The 18876-nt window shown below is 44.6% G+C and overlaps 1 protein-coding gene across 1 annotated transcript in view; it reads right to left on the bottom strand.

The window, feature by feature from the left end:
- LOC144139923 (alpha-(1,3)-fucosyltransferase C-like) overlaps nucleotides 1–10331 on the bottom strand; it is a 31354-nt gene extending 21023 nt beyond the window's left edge. The window contains exons 1-2 of the mRNA XM_077672147.1: nucleotides 10252–10331; nucleotides 132–149 (exon numbers count right to left, since the gene is read on the bottom strand). Coding sequence (XP_077528273.1) covers nucleotides 132–149; nucleotides 10252–10331 — 98 coding nt within the window. The remainder of the gene's footprint in view (nucleotides 1–131; nucleotides 150–10251) is intronic.
- Between the last annotated feature and the right edge of the window lie 8545 nt (nucleotides 10332–18876).

The raw sequence follows: 18876 nt of genomic DNA, 5'->3' as shown, positions 1-18876 counted from the left end.
AACAAGAAAATCTATTCACGTTTAGTTGCACAAAAATAAATAAACACGTTAATAACTAAATAACATGTCACGCAAGCTCCAGCGTCCGTATCAAAAAGAAGGGTAAATAAAGATTATCTGGCGCCACTCACAGAAGGGCGTCGAAACCCCTGGCGAAGTGCAAATTGCCGTCTTCCCCGTCAACGTCCCGTAGATTTCGGAAGCTTTTCTTCTACTAAACTCTACAAGAAAGCGCTCATATGCACTAACGATATAAATTCCACACAACCCCCCCCCCCCACACACACACACAATAAGTTAGACGCCAAGGTAACTGCAAAATAGCGAAGCAGAATAACGGTTCAGACGTTCTTAACCTTTTATTTCCAGCGGCAGCTGCGTCTTAAATGCGTCATCCTGTAACCGCCGATAGAGCTTCGCTAGCTGCAAATAAGCACTTGTTTCCAGGCCTTTCGTTACTTCTGCTGCATTGACAACACTGCATAGACGTGCAACGACATCTGCGTGTGGTTCGTTATTGCAACAGAGGAAAGTGGAGGATTGTTTATGACTCTCATACGAACAGAAAGACTGGACTTGTTTTCAGTTTGCAGCGTGTCTACGCATATCCAGTGAAATACTGTGCGTTGTGCCACCTGGTGCGTTTAAAAGGATGTTTTCTTTTCCGCATTCAGCAGGTTGGGGATCGAGTAAGTTGTTTCGCGGTGAACTCGGTGGGATTGTTTTCTACGCTCCCTGATGTGCGCTGCAGCCGATCGCTTCGGTCCTGCAAATGATGCGGCAGCAACACCAGCAAATATTTCAGCAGTGTAGAGTGCTATTTGTGTGTAAACAAGCGCAGTACGCAGCCATCGCACAAAAATAAATCTGTAGATGACCCGTAGAGCAGAAAGTGACGGGCAGTCAAACACACCGTATCGAACAAATATAAAGCGGACAAAGGGAAGCAATAAACCAAAACTGGAGAAGTTGGATTGGGAGCCATTTACTCAACTAAACCCAAAAAGTCTCCCAAAGCAGCCGAGGAAGCGCATCCGACGACCAGAGGGTGTGTGCGATCTTTACGGCATGTCAGGCCAGATCCAAGGTTGGCTCAATCGCCCATCATACAGTGAAGAGCCAGTCTACGTTCACCACCGGCGCTCTTTGCCCTAGCTGGCCTGGCTCCATAACCATTCAACAATCATCATCATTTCTGGCCACACTGTTCACGAGAAGAACGGGGTATTTGGCCTTTAGGTATTCAATTTCGCTTCGGCAGCCCGCAAGACGATTTCCCGACGTAAGGCCACAGGAAATTCATTTTGTGTTTTTCTATAATGAGTTGGGTCACATGATTGATAATTGCACGGCCGCAAAGAATTGGTTTTCTATCGTAATCAGGCGCTTATAATAACAACACTATATGTTCGGTCGCTTTGTATCTGATTTTCAGGTGGCGTCTGCTGTTCGCAAGAACTACCGCATCCCCCAACGCTCCCGAACATCCGCACTTCCTTCTTCCACTGTCGTTAAGAACCAGAAATTTTAATGTACGCCCACGGAAAGTTTAACTGCACTAGTGATGTTCGGAATACAAACAGCTGGCCTACAGCTTTAGAAGGTATGTTTTGTGCTTGTCTCGGGGCTTGCCCGGAACGAGGACCTCGTTTTATGTATTTATTTATTGACATACCCTCAGGGCCCAGGGGCAATACAGTGGTGAGCGGGAAATAACAAAATTATTGGAAGAATACACAGCAAGTAATAATTTGATAACAACAGCTCTTTACACAAACCTCGTTGCGGGTCCTCGTTGTGGACTTCCAAAAAAACATTTCCCCCTTCTATCCCGCTCGCTGCAGTCAAAGTTGTGAAGTACCTCACAAAAAAGAAGCAGGCAAATATCGCTGAGGCACACGAGTTAGGACGTGTGTGTAGATCCTTCCATAAACCCCAAAAAGTAGGGCAAAGTCCTGTCTACTCGAAAGTGAAATGCATGACCGTGTCTCCTACTCATTTGTTACATATTTAATACATAGCATACCGATGTCGCTTCATGACCTAAATTAGGAGGGCAATTCTTAAGAAAAATGTTTTCGGAAGAAAAAAAACTGTTACAAAATGCCTGACATTAGTAGCATTTATTAATTATCCTATGTTTTTGTGCCCCATAAATAGCGAAATGGGGTTTGTAATGGCATGTGTGCATTGTCAGCAATGGTAATAACTATAGCCGGTTGTCAAGCGCTAGTGTGGTCGTGCACATTAGCGAATGAAGCGGTGGTTGAACACCCGCCGTATACTGCAGAGAACTGCAGATTAGGTTCCGTCACTTTAAGAAATACTATTCTGTAAGTCATAGGACCGGTATGACGGCGCAATGTCAGAAAAAGAATGTTTATTGCATCTTTTTATGTTTTCGGAGTTTAGAGAAACTAGTCAAGGTATTCTGAAGTACACATACGCATGACTTTCCATGTGAAATCATAGACTTTTACTTGAATAAAGAAGTGCCTGGGGTTGGGGAGCCTAATTGAGGTAGTGCGGCCTCAAACCGGAAAAATATGCGTGCAGAAGGGAAACTTTTATCTAGTTGGTGATCGATAGTAGCATAATATTTACTGTGATACCTGAAGGCATGCCCAGTTACATGCAAAAGAGAAACTTGGAACGCTTTGCTTTACAAACTGCTTTTTGGTTACTAGCTTTCTCATACAGCTCTTTTTACTAAGCACGGTCTCTACAAATACAATCACTCTATAGCCCGATTTATGTACACAGCACCCTGCAGGCAGCCTGGAAAAAAGTTTACACCCCCCAGTCGTGTTTTCTCGAAACATTTCTTTCCCAAAAAGTTTCATGTTTTAACACTGTATACGTTCTTGATTCCGCTCAAGCGAATCCGCCCGCTGTGCTTCAAACGCATTACAGGACACGTGTACACACAATTCAGATGCTGGAGTTAGTTTAATCTCTTCGACCCGAGTTTCGTTTCCAATAGAATGCGGGGGCTTCTTGCATTATTCACACCCACTTTATTCTTTCCATTACTCGTTCGACCGACCTAAGATTCCCTTCGGGTACTTAGTATGACATGAAGCTTTCACTCGTGTGTAATTATTAGAAGTTCCCCAAGGTTGCATGCCTGTATTTTCGTTTGCAGAGGTGTCATTGTGATCAGTAATTCATAACGCTCACAGAAAGAAGCCTACCCCATACAAGTGCTGCCTTTATTTCCACTTTCATATTTGGCAACACAACTGTAATGTTCTCCAAGTATTCTGTACGGTGAAATTACATAATTGCTTTCCCCCCCTGTAATGAAGAACACGGCTGCAAGCGCCTTAATACCGGAAACGTTCGATGTTCCCACATAAAAACGCAAGAAAACATCTCCACACTATTCAAAGGTATAAATTTTGTTGCACAAAACCCGCTGAGAGATCAAAGTGCGCTAAAGTGAACAATTTTAGAGGCAAAGTTCTATTACTGCATGCATTAACCAAAAAAGACTGGTTCCTCGGAGCATAAATCTTACCTACAAGCTCAGTCAGGGCTAAAACAGCATCTCCTGCACTTGCGGAGGCGAAGTTTACAACCCCGGTTTTGCCCTAGGGGAGCGGCGCGGTGAGAGGATAGGAAAAAGCGTGATAACTCGTGCATTCGGAAAACGATACATGACGGGGAATGTTCACTGCTCGTTTGCGAAGGCTGCGGGAGGGGTGTCAAGAAGCTAGTGTGTTTTTATTGAAAGTGTGATTGTGTGCACCTTGACGTCATTCTCCCGGCGCAAACGCTCAGCTTTCGCTTGACGTACTTGATGTAGCCGCATTCAGCCACACGAAAATGGCATTATTGAACTCTATACATGAGACACGCGAATCTTTGGGGGGTGCGCTTAGGGTTAGTTTAGAAAGAGAATACTGTACTCTGAGCCTGTGATCCACCTTTGGTTTGAAACGTGCATTGTACATCATAAAGTTGTTTGAAATTACAGAAAACGCTAGGCGCACTCGGAAAAAGGACGAGTTTGATATTGGAAAAAAACACGTTTGTAGCAAGAACACAAGAGACCAGGCTTTACAAATACAAAACAGCGACGAAGTATTCAAGCGTAATAAAGAAACACATTTTTGGCGGAATTGAGCTATTTGTTGGCGCTCCCTCTTATTTGAGATACTCGCTACCCACTTGGAAAAAAATGAAATGTATTAAAGCAAACTGAAAATTTGTGAACACTATTTGATATTTCTTGCTACAACAAAGGAGCTAATAATTCTGAAATTTTTTTGCAACGGGTTCGTCTTTGCAGAACATCATACCAAGAAAAGGCCGAGAGCTCGTGAGCCCTTGCCACGTGGTGACTGCTGAGAGCCCGACTCGCCCAAGAACTCTAGTAAAAAAAACACCCCAGCGCTGTCGTGAAGCGTCCTCACGCTTGTAACAAATACGAGTGCCGATGGACTCTTGTACTGAGGAGGCAACCGTAGAGACTCTTGAAGAGTAAGCCATAAATATGTTTAGTCACTCTCTGCAGCGCTAATGCTACAGATGAAACGACAGCCTATTGGGGAGAGGTCACCGCGAGCACCCGCATTCACGTGAAGATTACGAACATTTGGAGACATGGCAACGAGTGTGCCAATCTTTCTCGAAACGACTTGCAGATACCGCCACCGTTGCCTCGAGTCGATGACGAAGAGCTTGTGAAATTCTGAGGATGATTTTACATCCATTACTCCCCGCGAAGAACACGACCACTTGTTCGACGCATATGACGACGATTGCTAGCAGAACGACTACACAAATAAACAATGATACTGAAGCTTAACTGTGTGTCCCGCATTGCTAGTCTACAAAAGCTTCGCCATTCAAGCCTTCCCGTGAGCGGAAGCTTCCATACTTTTGTACAACTTTTTAAATTGCGCTGGGCATTGCCTGCCAATGCGTTCCAATGTTCACCATCGGCGGCAGTGTTCGATTTTTCGAGCTTTCATAACGCGTTGCTTTAAAAAGCTTTCAAATTCTGCAATAAAAATTAGCATACGGAACGATCCTCAAGTTTGTAGGCATGGATGGCCAAATATCACTGCATCGAGGAGGAATTAAGATTTCCAATAAGCAAAGCTTTCAAAACAAGGGTATCGTCAAACTTAGGCGAAGTTGCTACACTTATATTTGAATTTTTTCTCTTTTGACGCAGGATAGAGCGGGCTGCGGAAAAGATGCTGCGATCGTCACCATGTAGTTTGCTTCGAGCGCATATGCCCATTTGTATTTTCTTAATCATAACATTGGTGATGCGTTTAATATAGGTAGCTTGATTAGGCGCTTGTAGTAACATATTACGGGGAAAACACTGCGTTAGATTAACAGACAAAATAGGTGAAGAAACATGACATACGCATTTTCCCGTCCGTCAACTACTCAGTGGAGCCTGCCTACAGTGGTGGGGATCTTCCCGAGCTATAGAAATCGATTTTGATATGGGTAATTAAACAATGGTATGTTAATTTGATAATGGCTAGGAATTTGAATTCTGGGCCAAATTCTGCAATAGCAGCGCGCGAGCGAGGTCATCCATGTGAAAAAATATCATCACATCAACAGTATTGACTGCCACCACTTTCATTTCTTACCCTCATTTATTGTAATCTTACGCATGTGGCGACAGCAATTTCTGTTGGCGTCACTTCTGCCTGTCTTTTGATGGTGTCCGCCAGGTGAATAGAGCATAACACAAAATAAAGTATTTATGTCTGAAATAAAAAACTTGTGTCGGCACCTCACCGACCTCTATTTTTGCCCGTAAGGTGTTTTTAACCCTTTCGGCCATGGTGGGGTAAATTGACGCCATCACATAGAAGTTCCTCTTGCCCAGAGAGAACGAAACCAAAACTGATATTTTTCTTAGGAATTGTTCTCCAATGATGTCGACTGCGATAGATATCACTGCTGCTTCCTCTTAGTGGAGATGGACGCTACAAAGAAGAGGAAACTCCGGGGAAGACGAAATACAATATTGAGGCCTAAAAAAGTGGCGGTTCGAGTTTTATTCCCAAGCTTGCAAAACTTTAAATACGCGCACAACAAAGCCCATTTTTTGTTTGTAGGTTGATGTAGTGGTTTAGCAAAATATGCAAAATTGATGCCTCTGCTCAGCATACAATTTTTAATTGCCAGATGTTCTAATTAGGTGCCTCAATAATACATCTGTTAATTTGCACTTCGAACACCATATTTTGTAGGCTTATGGGGCCATAAATTTTAGGAGAACATACAGAAAACATTGTCTTGCTTGAAATAAAAAAATCTGGTCGGAAAGACAAAAAACGCGAAATGTATTCAGGAAGTTTAAAATTTTACACCACAGTTACGTAGTACTGGCAGGAGTGGCGTTTTCTGAACCTAGGTGAAACAATTTTATAAGTGCTTTTACTGCATGTTAGCATACAAGGGAGACGATCCAGCAGAACTAGAGAAGCCACTACAATTGCTCGGTCATGTTTTCTGACAGTGTAATAAAAAGACTCCCTGAAATCACAAAAATGGCATTTCTTTGCGTTTTACAAATCGCCGGAAAGTGCCCGGGGAATCTCCACTCCTTTATTTTTTTTCCTTAACCTCTATCTTATCTCTTGGAATGTTTCTATAAAATTGGAATCATTGTTGCCAAACATTGGCAGCCTTTTTAAGGAGCCATATTTTCTTCTCATAGGCCCTTCCAACTAGCAGTAGTTTGGGAGATATGCCCCTCTTATCTTCATGCGGTAAGGAGTCAGTTGTGTAAGCTGCCGTCCGAGAAGAATTGTCAAGCAGGTTTTTTAGCGATCAGTTCGATTTTAGATATATCTGTTTTATAAAAGCATTATGCTCAGACTTGCGTTTTCCGGATTTCAGTTCTTCCAACGTTACAGAATATAGCCATCACACTTGTCTATTTGGCCCGTGCAGACGTTCCCGCGTGGCGTAACACTTCTGGGCGACAACACCTGGTTTGATTGTTGCTACATCGAAACAACGTCGCACAGATGTCACATGCAACATGTGTTCTGCAGGCAGCATTGTGTTTTCCAGAATTCTTCTGGAACGATTCTCCAGGGGCCAAACAGTCTATATCTTGCAGCAGGCGTGCTGTGACCCACAAGCAGTGATGGTAGACTACATTGACGTTGTATCGTAAGTTGAGTGATAGTAAACAAATTTTTTGAAGCACTATCATGTTGCGGGAACATTTAAATGCAGACATGCGGGACAAGGACTGCAGATAACACTTCATTCTTAAGATTGTTTTGTATATTATGTGTGTTTTGTGTACAGTAGAATCTTGATAAACGGAAATCGCTTAAACGGAATTACCGCTTGAACGGAACGGTTGCCGGTAAGTTGGTTCGTTTTATATGCAGATAACGTAAAAAAACTCCCGGTAAACGGAAGGAAAATTTCTGCGTCACCGTGTAAACAGAACTAGAATTGGAACTTCTTGTGACACTCATTGGCATGAGGATCAGCTTTTTACCGTTCCGGCTGTTTTTGTTTTTGTTTTTTCTTCCTCCGTGTTTCGTTTTTAGCCTCGTTGGCCTCGTAAACCTCGTCTCGTTTGTAGTCAGCCGTGTTAGCGCAAAGAATGCAACATCGCAGTTCTTGTTCCAATCGTTCGGTCTTGATTCATGACGCCGAAGTTAAAGGGCTCAGCTCCTGTCACCTAGTTCATGCCATCGTGGTGCTGCTATTCACGCTTTATTACCGGGTTGCCGTCTTCTAAATTCGGTGGCTCGTAAGCACTGGCGAAGTTGAAGCCTCTAGCCTCCGTAAAGATGCAGCTGCAAGGACTCAAACAAAAATATTTGCTGCATTTTGTAGTGCACAGCGACTCATTGTTGCCAAATCAACTTTGTGAATACTGTGCCTAAGCCTTTTGTAGTTTTCTTGATTTCTGAAAAACTATCAGCTACATTCACCTTCTAGTGCTTAGAGTTTCACAAAACGCCATTAAGAGTGTGTACGCACATAAATTTGCACATCTGCACATCTTTCTCAGTAAACAGAACTCCTGTTAAATGGAACTACATTTTTCGGTACCTTGAAGTTCCGTTTATCGAGAGTCGACTGTATTTGCATGATGTATAATTTTATCTGCTTTTTTCCCTATTTTTGTCTCCTTTATTCTTTTTTGTTTGTTAGTATATTTCGTGTGCGAAAATGTGTTTTTACAACCCTGCTGTATTGCCCTCTTTACGAAATGTAGGTATATGAATAAATAAATAAAATAAAATAACACTAAATGTGGATGCGCTTGAAAGATAAGAATAGAGGAAGAGCGGCTGTTTAGGCTGCACAGAGAGGGTCTCTTATCCATTCTTACTGTGGCTCTAGTGCCAACGAGCTTCCTCTTCTTAGAGCCGCAGGTAGGGTGACGCATGTCATCATTATCATTTATTTATTATTGTATTTATTCCGAATTAAGTGTACCTTTTTCTAACGCTTAGAGTCTGGCAGTACTATTTTTAGACCGTGTGCTTTTTTGCAGTATTTATTGCCTTCTGATGCACGGCACACAACAGGGTCTTGAGTGGGTTATTATGTCCGAATTAAAAAAAACAGCGCTACCTGACAATATAAATTCATGCATAGCGTTACAACCCTCACATTATAAACAATTTGTGTTCTGAAAAGCCCGATGGAGTCTGTTAAATTTGTAATCTGTAAAGTTATGAATATCCTGACTGTCATAATTTAGACGTTATTAGAACTTGTAGTACTGCCTGCAGCAGGAAGAAAATATATTTTCATTTCAATGACTACAAATAACCAGGTATCACAATAACTAACTTTTCAACGCCAATTTTCTGGGATGACGATATTTCCTTCGTGTTGCCTAAGACCCTGTACTAATGCAGCTCCCACAAAACGCAGTGTTTTTTAATGTACACAGTACAGTTATTTATTTTCAATTTATGGTGAGTACACTTTAACAATTTGGGTTACCTTTACCAACTCTGACAGAAAACATAGACAGCCCCCTGGAACGAGCAGTTTCATTAGGTTATCCCTATGATTCGCCCTCACGTTTTTGTACTGTTTGAACACCTTTATTCGCTCACAAGGAAGCAGAAATAATTATACAGTATACGGGAGATGTTGCACATAGCTCCCTTGGTCTTGTTCTCTGTAACACAACAGCCCTCAACACCTCGAATTATTTATTGCCTTCTGCTAGAATGCACATATGTCCTCAGCAACGCCCTTTGGGAATTGGGCCTCATGGGGGGCCTAATTTGCGCTTTATTGAGCGAAGTATTTATAAATAACTCTTTTGAGGGCGGAATCATCCACATTGACCTTGGCTGACCTTGAAATATACACTAATAATTCAGAATAAATCCACAGTTGTTTCCATTATGATAACATATTTATGATTTGGTTTTGTTGAGTTATCTTTTATGGGCGTCCACAGATCCCGCGAAGCAGTCGAGAAGACGCGCCTTTCGACCACTCGGCATGGTAGGTCTTCTGTGAAAAGGGCCCATCTCCCCGCGAGGGGGACTCGAGTAAATGCGTCGCATAGGGGGTGGGTGTATTGCTTTAACGTTTGGTGTTTGGGGAGTTGGTGGTAGTGAATGCGTTGTATCAGCAGCTTCTTGACGTAGTTTGAATGAGTAAAGGATATAAGGCGCGTTCGTAGCCTTCTATTCTGCGTCGGCTTTGTGGCGCAGTGGGTAGAGCACAATGTACCCTGCGTTCCGCCCGCAGGGTCGTGGGATCGAAACCAGGCGCCGGTAAGTAATATTTTTTTATATAGTGTAGGGGGAGGGGTGCGGACCTGTTGTTGAAAGCGAGGAGTGTAGCGTGATGCGGGAGAGGAGGAGTGGGGGAGAGGGCGCACCTGCGCGCTGAGCTGTTGCGGGCGCACGGCGGACGCTACATGTGAGTTAAAGAAATGCTCTGCATTTAAAAGCTTTGGACGTCCAGACAGCTTTCCGTAGACACTCGCTGTGATGCCCACGGCAGAAGAAGCCCCCGTCAACTGGAATAGTACCAGCTCCAGAAACAGAAGTCGGGAGGGTTGTCTGCTGCAAAGCATTTCACCCCCCTACTACTCTAAACTACTGTCTTTCGCAACACGAAACTACGCGTGGTGTAGTCTCTGGAGTGCAGGCTTATAAAAGCCTACTAATTGCTTTTATACAAACTGGGATGAGGTGTCAGAAACAAAAAAAGCAAATAACATAAAAGGCTATGCGCAACGTTTCGTGTCATTCTAAGTACAATTCTGGGGCCCCAGCGTCTCTGTCAGTAGCGATGGAGCAAGACAAGAAGAAGCAGACGAGGAGGGTCAGGATGTCCATGCTGGATCAGGACTGCCAGGTGAACTGCAGCTTCACGCCGAGTCCTTTAGTGCGTAATGGCAGTAATCAGGATGGCCAGGGTTACCTGAAGCCGTGGAAGAACGCAGGGGCATGACGTACCACCGGCCGTACTGCGGTATCACGGAATCTCTGTCACTAGCCCATAACCACTTTCAATTTTGGCTCATCGCTTCATAAACCACGGCTGCCACTACTTTCACATCTAACTGCCGCTGCTGTTCCCAAACTACTGCTTCGAAGCGTGCCCACGCCTCCCGCAATGCCAGGCTTGGAATTGCAACCTTTAGGACCGCGTCAACGTTTTTCTATTTTGTAGGACTCATACGATTTTCTTCTTACTGTACTCTCCCTCTTGTATTTGTGGTACAATTCCCGTGTAAACTTTCTGACTTCGGTTCTTAATGCATTGCGTCATTTTCTCCGCCTTCCAACATGTTTATACGTTTAAAAACCCACCGCCAAGGTCTGTTTGCAATTCTTGCATTCATGCTACTAGTTTTCGCGAACCTGAATAACTTCTCGTAAACCTCTGGTGTAAACTATGAGTTCTTGCGCCTTCTCGGCACACTAAGATTCAAGATCATTCAAAAGAAAACATTGGTATCCAGATCACTTAAATTATATCTGGCAAACATATGCGGCAAATTATATGTTGCCAACATTACGGTGGTGTTCATACACTTTTGTGCTCGTTAAAGTTATATTGTGAGCCAGCAGACGTATTCAATAACTCTTTTTTAGTCCTTTGCTTGAAAGTGTGAGAGCAAATCTTGCAAACTAACTATAGTTTTTCGCGCCCGTAACATTTGCCATGTTGTAACCACTTGTGAAGTGTTAGAGCCATATGCTCTTTAAGGTATTGAATTATGATGTTCGAGTTTTTGTGTTTTGTGCTGATGATGGTGCCATTATATTACGGTTTTCTAGACTACTCCGTTGGCACTCAAGTCTGATACAAGCGCTCCGGCATCAAGAAAGAGAGATTTCATCTAGCCACCTAATATAGTGCTGCGTTTATTGATCTGGTACTGCAGTGATGTTTGTTGTTTGATCGTCCTTACCAAATCCATATTTTATTTCTTCGGTTGTTTCATTTCCTCTGTGTCTTTTATTTAAGACATTTCGGACTTCACGTTCTTCAGCATTCTACACAGAAATCTCGTTTTAAAGCTCCCTCTCTGTGCCTTTCGTTCACCAATCATTTCCTTTGTGTTCTCGTCCATCTGGTCTTTTTTGTTTGTTTTTTTGTGTATTGTCGTCGGCCATGTTTTTTTATGAGTTTTTGCCGTTTAGTTCAAAGATGTCTGCATAGGCACCAGCGCTACTCAATGCAATATAAATATGTATTATATGCAACATTCTTGGCGCATATACGCGATATAAATAATATAGGCGAAACTTTTTCATTATGTCAACAGAGTGAGGTTCAATCATCGCACATTTTTATGTTTAAGATTTGCATTCCTTACTCGGCCATCCACAGCTTCCGGTGTGGGATGAAAAAAAAAGAAACTCCATACTTTGGCATACCACGGTATTTAAGAGCACATATGACGCCAACAAATGTTGCTCTCGGGAATGTAATTGGTCGTCCGAACTTGCATTATTACTTCCGGGTCTGCAAACATTGTAGTCACCTTATTTCTTAACTTTGAGCCTAAAATACGCGCTGTGAGTTGGAGACCTTGAATTATCTAGTAGTTCAGGGGAAGACGGCAAGCAGGCAACGAATTTTTGTGGGCCCAAATCTAGCGGTCGTTCTTAAGGCAGAAGTGGTGGCATAAAACGATCACCGGTTTTTAATGAGACACAGCCCCACTCAAGAGTTCGAGTATTGTGGAGTGTTACATTTTTCGTTCTCTATCACATCATAAATTGGCAAAAAAATATTTAGTTCCTCTGGATTTTCACCCGGACATTCTTGTTCTGAGCGCAGGTAGGTAAAAGAAAAGGTACTTCTTAGTCAATAACAGATGACCTTGAATCTACGTGAGGGATATATCTTGTTAACAGTGGCTGCCAGAAGGGAATGGGCAATGTAGCGGCAAAATACTTGCGGTAAGTCTGGTGAACAGTGGAAGCCACGGAAGCATCGACGTTGTTCTGGTATAGTGTTGAATTGTCACCCTATGTTAAGCGTTTGTGGGAACCTTTCTCGACAGTGGTGATAGTTTCGGAACATTTTAAGTGGTAGCGCATGCCGTTCTGGACAGTACACTGGTGGCTTTTCAGGTACAGTCACTGTTTTTTCTGGAATACGGCTACGGCACCGATTGTAAATAACCTCTTACTATCCAACATCTTTAGCTTCGGTTGCATTACTTTCCTGTTGTCGGCTTAGCTTTCCCTCTAGAAGTGTGCTTGCCTGTCTGTAGCTTTGATATCGGTGATTGTGGGAACAATACTTTCTACGCACTGGACACACGTCGTGTTTGCTAACACATCATACATCACGACAGTGCACAACTGTACAGTGAGATTGTTTTCTAGCAGTCCAAGTGGCGTGGAAACGACCGGCACCTGCAGACGTTGCCGACCGAAAAGGCAATGCCGTTTCCATTGTGACAAATGCACATATTTCACATTATAATGTTGGCCACCGGTCAAAGGAAAGTTTTGCTTTTTGTACTTTGCCTTCCTCGGTGGCTGCGGCGCACCTCTTGGTTCGGTCACGACACAAAAAGATGTAATGGTTAAAAAAAATTGAACCTCGAAGTCCCAGAATCGTCGCTTGTCTTGGTCGCGGAAGCACTCGCTCATCGTTATCTCCGTCTCTGGAGAAAACCAAGCCCTGTCAGTGCCTCACGATCGCTCACGTAGGACAGCAGATAGAAGGGTCTCATTTGCTGCAGATACAATAACGTCATACGCAAGTCCTACACCATGCTGTCTCACCATCTCGAATATCGCGCCTGCTGCATTAGTGTTACATTTGAATGCACCTAACTTTAAAAGGCGCACAATGTGCAGAGAAATAAGCCACAAATGCGCACCTCAGATTACAGCGGGAAAATAAGGGTGTCCTAAACCACTGAAAACCGTAGTGAAGAAGATGGCAACTTCTCGGTTACTGAGTATTTGGAATAAAGAAATCTAGGCGACTTTTTGCGTTCCGCAAGTTGCTATTTATCATAAGCAAAACTTTATATACGTAAACCCTCCGGATTCGATGACATCGGAGATGGGGTCCGCAATCTAGACTTTATATTCACCGGACAAAATCGGGAGGACAGACGTTCGCGAGAGCGGGCGGCTAGGAGCACAAGGCGTGGGCTTCTCAGGGCAGAGGAACTCCTAACTAAGTGGTCTACTTTCACCTTCTCAGCAAGAGCTGAGCAGAAGGTTCACGCCGACGCAAGCGGGGCATTGCACGGAGATTGCCAGGTCCTTGTAAAAACGGGTGTGAGGTCCAGTTTAGGCAAACTAAGCCAACTCAACATGGAGAAGTGTACCGGGCTTGAGTATAAATGGGTGCTTGGTGCGCCGAAGACATTGTCACTTAGGTGACGAATGAGTGCTGCGGATGGCGCCGGAGGAGCGGGATGCATGCAGTCGTATGGTGTGCGTACCAGAATCTGAAACATCAATTCCAGAGTGGCTGTTCATTGATATAGGGACACTTAAACACGGCAGCCCTAAATGTCCACTCTGACCTGAATTTCTAGCAAACGTTCGTTCTACGTAAGAGTTTAACGAAGTTCTAAGACAGCAGCGTATGAATCTGTAATCTTTATAGATGTTACACCGTGTTCGAGGCGGGGTGAGAAGTACAGTTGTGTGTAGTAGAGAATCGCGCACGGCAAAGAGCTCTACTTGGCCACTTTTCCGTAGTGGCTTAGATGCACATAATTTTATTGCAAGATAGCTGTAACCAAGTAGACTGGTAAAACGTAAATTATCTCATGCGCTGGCATCGGTAAACATCAGTGTAAAGAACGCATCAGCAGTGTGCATAGAAGGTAGGCAATCATACTTTCAGCAGCGAGACAGAACAAAACAAATGTAGAGAACATAGATGACAGAAACGTGTGCGTACAAACCCTATAATATTGTCACGAAGTCAAAGACGATGCAGTTGTCTTCAAGAAAAAAACGTTTATTGGAGCGAACTTGTGCTCCCGTAACAACTCAAACAATACGCAGGCGGCGAAGCAGCAGACAACAAAGTGACGTGTGCAGGCTAGCTCCGGCGATTCGAATGCCGCAGCGTCGGCTCCGCAAGAATTTATCTTTATGCGCGAGTGCTTCTGGAACCGTCGAATTACATCCAGAACAAAGAAAATTATTCTAGGCTGTTCAGGTTAGTTCGGAACGCTCTGCTCATCCGAAGAGATAACACATAGGGCATAGAAAGAAAGAATGCAACACGCCCTTCCCTTGGCACACAGATAACACAGATAACACAGACCGGCGCAGCTGGGCGCTAAAAGCAAAACACAAACAAACAAACCCTTTGCATGGTTTGCGGCAATATTGTATTGCGCTCAGTTTTTTGTCGGGTATTCTTTGCAAACTTGGGAAGAATACAAAAAACTCCGGATCCAGGCGTGCTTCTGACTTACCAGTTGCTGGCCCAGGTAAAGAACAAATAAACAAAAAGGAAGCCCGCATTCACGTGTGATGGAGCACCGACTGGCTGTTTTTACGTATAGCTCTAGCTACGTAAATAAGAAAAATAATTTCTACCGCTTTGCGACGTTGGAAAGATTTCAAAGGGATCACACAACCCACAAAGCTTTCCTTGTGTTCAACTGCACGGCTGCTTGTAGACGGCGGAAAGGAGGAAACTAGACAGTCGTACTACAGCAGATGTGTTGTTTTTTCTTCTTCTCACCACGGTGTGATGCAGACTGTTTGTACTGACGACTAGGTTAATTTCAGCAGGCAGAGAAGGAGCGAGCCAGGTTGTCGTGAGATAAGGACAGACTGTACTCACACGATGGAACGAGGAAAATACACAAATTGACAATAAAATCATTCAATAAAAAGAGTAAATGTCCTAGAAAACAACGTTTTTAACACAAAAGAGTTCGCGCTCACGTGTGGCAGTTGATGGCGTCGCTGATATGGGTCGGTGCGCTAGTCGTTGTGCTTGAGCGGTGCGCTGGCGCGAGCGGTAGTCGATAGCACTACTACAGAGCCATGGGCTCAGTTTGTTGCTTGGAAAACGCCATTTTGGCGATGGAGGTTGTTTTAGTAACGCCGAGGCGTTAATCTGACCAGGCGGGGAAGGACCAGGGGGTAGGATTCATAAAAGGACAAAATATGTTGACGGCACAAACTGGGAAATACAGAAATAGAAGCGAAAGTCATCTTTGCAGTCGAGTCCTTTTAATGAAAAGTCCCTACAATAAAAGTCCTTAGAATAAGTCCCTATATTAGAGTCTCTATAATAAAAGTTTCTATTAAAGTTCCTATAATAATAAGAACCATGTCTTCCGTGCTGTGGCTCGGTGCGCTGTCGTGGCAAAGAGAGATGCCGTGAGACAACGCGACTGTTGTCTCTGAGCTCGCAAGCCTGGACAGGAGGCTGTGTTGAGGACACAACAGAGATGGCGTTGATGGTCTACAAGGCCAGAAGGAAAATGTGAATCTGCTCTGAGACTCCTGGGCGTACCAATCGAGTAGAAAACTCGCAGAGAGCTGCTTTGCTTCTTCCTCCACCTTGCAACCTTTTTTTCCGCCACTTCTCCCTCTTCGCCTTCGCCTCACGCGCTCTTCTTAGACGTCAGCATACACCTCTGCTTTATTACTTCTTTGAGCCATCAAAAACGCCTCCTCACATGTGCCCCCATCGGGACAAGTGTTTCCGGGAAGAAACAGACCCGGTGAAAGGACCGTTTGTGGTCACAGTGGAATCTCTAGTCAGTTTATATCCACGGCGCCACGTATCACCATTAACACCACCACACTTTCGTGTCATGTAGTAGTACTTAGAAAACACTGCATAACAAGGAATCCCAAAAGCACACAAACTAAACTAAAACACAACTGCTTGGAATTCAACAAAATATATATCTTAAGTCACGTCTTGCACAAAACGGAACCACCCAAAAGAAGCACTAACTTAAAGAACCAATATTATTCTGACCAAACCAAGGAATTGCACACGGTTCAAGCAATACCAAACCACACAAAAACTAGCACTGCGAAGTGCCATTCAGCACTGTACACGCGTGGCCTTCGTTCAAGGAGGCTCAAGTAGTCTGCACACAATTAACAGGGTACAACGCTTGAACCTAGCATACTGCAATGTAGCAGTTTTCTTTCCTCAAATAAATCATCTTCAAATCTTCTCCTTTCCCTTAAACATTAAATTTCGAGCCAGGATGAATGCGTGTCTTCAATCTGGCTTGTTAACAAGTACCTAATCTTCACCTTCTTTCGACGCGTCTAATGGACTCATTTGGCTACGTGGTAGGTTTGGCTTCTCCAAGGAATTCTGTCATGCGCAAGGGTGCCGCATGGTGACTCCCGCAACCGTGTCTTGAAAGACAGGTACCATTTGATTGCACCCGCAGGTTTACTCGCGCGTGCGCTCCTCGGCCAAGTTACTTGAGCTCTCACAGAGTTCGAGGCACCTTTAATCGCGTCTCGTGCGGGAACATCCTTCCGAGAACGTGCTCGCTTCTGCAGAAAGCAATGTGTCAAATCTAGGTCACTCTCGCCTAGCAACAGCTTTGTGGCCGGAATGAGGAGCTTTTGCAGGACATCCCTGCTCGATTCATTTATTTGCGCTTCACGTCCGACAGCGAAGGATTCCGACTGAGCGCGAGCTCCAAGCTGCTCAGATAGCCCGTCACAGGGTTGCGCACCGCTGACCACACTCGGTACATTCCCAGTCGGTGTGCCAGCACGCGACTCGTCTTCCTGGGCACCCTCAGCACGGGCTGCTTCTCGTGCCTGCAACACGGCTTCCACATCTGCGGTTAATCGTTCAAATCGTTTTCTTTTTCTTTTTTCTGAGTAGCCTTATCGCAGCTTACGACCCACGTGACTTCTTTCTCACTGTTGGAGTTATATGACTTGTTTTCTACATTTGTTCTCCTACAGGTGACTGAGGATCTCTAAAATGTCACTGTCTCTATTCTTCGCGATCTGTATCTGGTGATCTAGAGCGGCCACTTCGAGATGAAGCATTCGCACTTCTGCGTCTCTGCCCTGTGCCTTTCTTTCGCGAGCCGCGTTTGCCCCCCTCTCGTACCGTTTCCTGGGCTCAGCCCCCTCTATTCCTAGTCCTTTCCAAATCTCCACGAAATATTCTCATTCTATGTCATCCGCCAAATACTCGCCTTTCCGCACGAGATATTACCTCCTCGACTCGCTGTAAACGATTTACAGAATCCTGCCGTGGACGTCATTTTTTGTGATGGAGATGGTTTGTACTGATGAGGAGGTTAATTTTATCAGGCGCAGAAGATGCCAGGCAGGTTGGCGTCAGAAAAGGACGGAATGTATTCACATGTCAAAATTTAGAAAATACGCAAATTAGCATTAGGCTACTCTAGTCAAAAAACTAAATGTCCCAAAAAACAATCTGAACTCAAAAGAGTTCTGGCTCAAGTGGGGGGGTCCCTGGCGTCGCTGATATGGGTCGGTGCGCTGGTCGCTGTGCTTGAGGGGTAGGCTGGCGCGGTGCAGAAGTCGGTAGCGCTGCTGCCGGGCGATGGGAGGAGCTTGCTGATTCAAAAACGCAATTTTTTGTGATGCAGGTTGTTTTAGTAACGCGGAGGCGTTAACCTGCATACGCCGAGAAGGACCAGGCTGTCAGCATCGGACAAGGACACAGTATATTGACGGTCACGAACGGGATTTACACAAATGGAAGCGAGAGTAATCTTTGCACTGGAGTAGAAGTCCTACACACGAAATAGTTTGGGCTCACGTTTGAGGATTACGCCTTCAATCCTATGGTTCGATGCACCGTCTTTGGCGCTGTCGTGGCCGAGAGAGATGCCCTGAGATGAAGCGACGCTGTTGCGCTCCGCTAGCAACTCTCGGGAGAGGGCTGTGGTGAAGACATCGCAAAGGGGGCGCTGACAATCTACAATACAAGTCCAGAAGGGGATACTTCAGTAAAATATGCTCTTGGGCTAGTTGGTTCATTGCTTAAGAAAAAACAAGCGCTACAAACCAGGACAGAAAGAGCGAAGAACTACACAGACGCGCATTTGCCTCATCGTTCTTCGCTCTTTCTGTCCTCGTTTGTAGCGCTCGTTTTTCCTTAACCAGAAGGAGAATATGGCTCCGCTCTGAGTATCCTGGGTGCTCGCGTGGACCAGAGAACTCGCCGAGTGCCGCTTTCCTTCTGCCTCAACATTGGCACCACTCTTGCGGTTCTTTTTCCTCTTCTCCTTTTTAAGTGCGAATGCACTTTATAAGCGACCCCGAACCTTCCGCCGTCCGCATAGCAACAGCTGCGGGTGCGCGCGCTTTTCGTCTTCCTTAGCAACGGGGGGAGATGGGCGCGCGCAGCCTGGCCGCTGACATAGCACATACCCACGTGGGAGATTGGCCAGGGATA

This window comes from Haemaphysalis longicornis, unplaced genomic scaffold, assembly GCF_048455015.1.
Source record: "Haemaphysalis longicornis isolate Haplotype H1 unplaced genomic scaffold, Haemaphysalis longicornis Haplotype H1 scaffold_5, whole genome shotgun sequence".
In the NCBI taxonomy this organism is placed as follows: domain Eukaryota; kingdom Metazoa; phylum Arthropoda; class Arachnida; order Ixodida; family Ixodidae; genus Haemaphysalis; species Haemaphysalis longicornis.
Note: the sequence above shows the minus strand (reverse complement) of the source record. Positions and strands in the feature narration are given on the sequence as shown.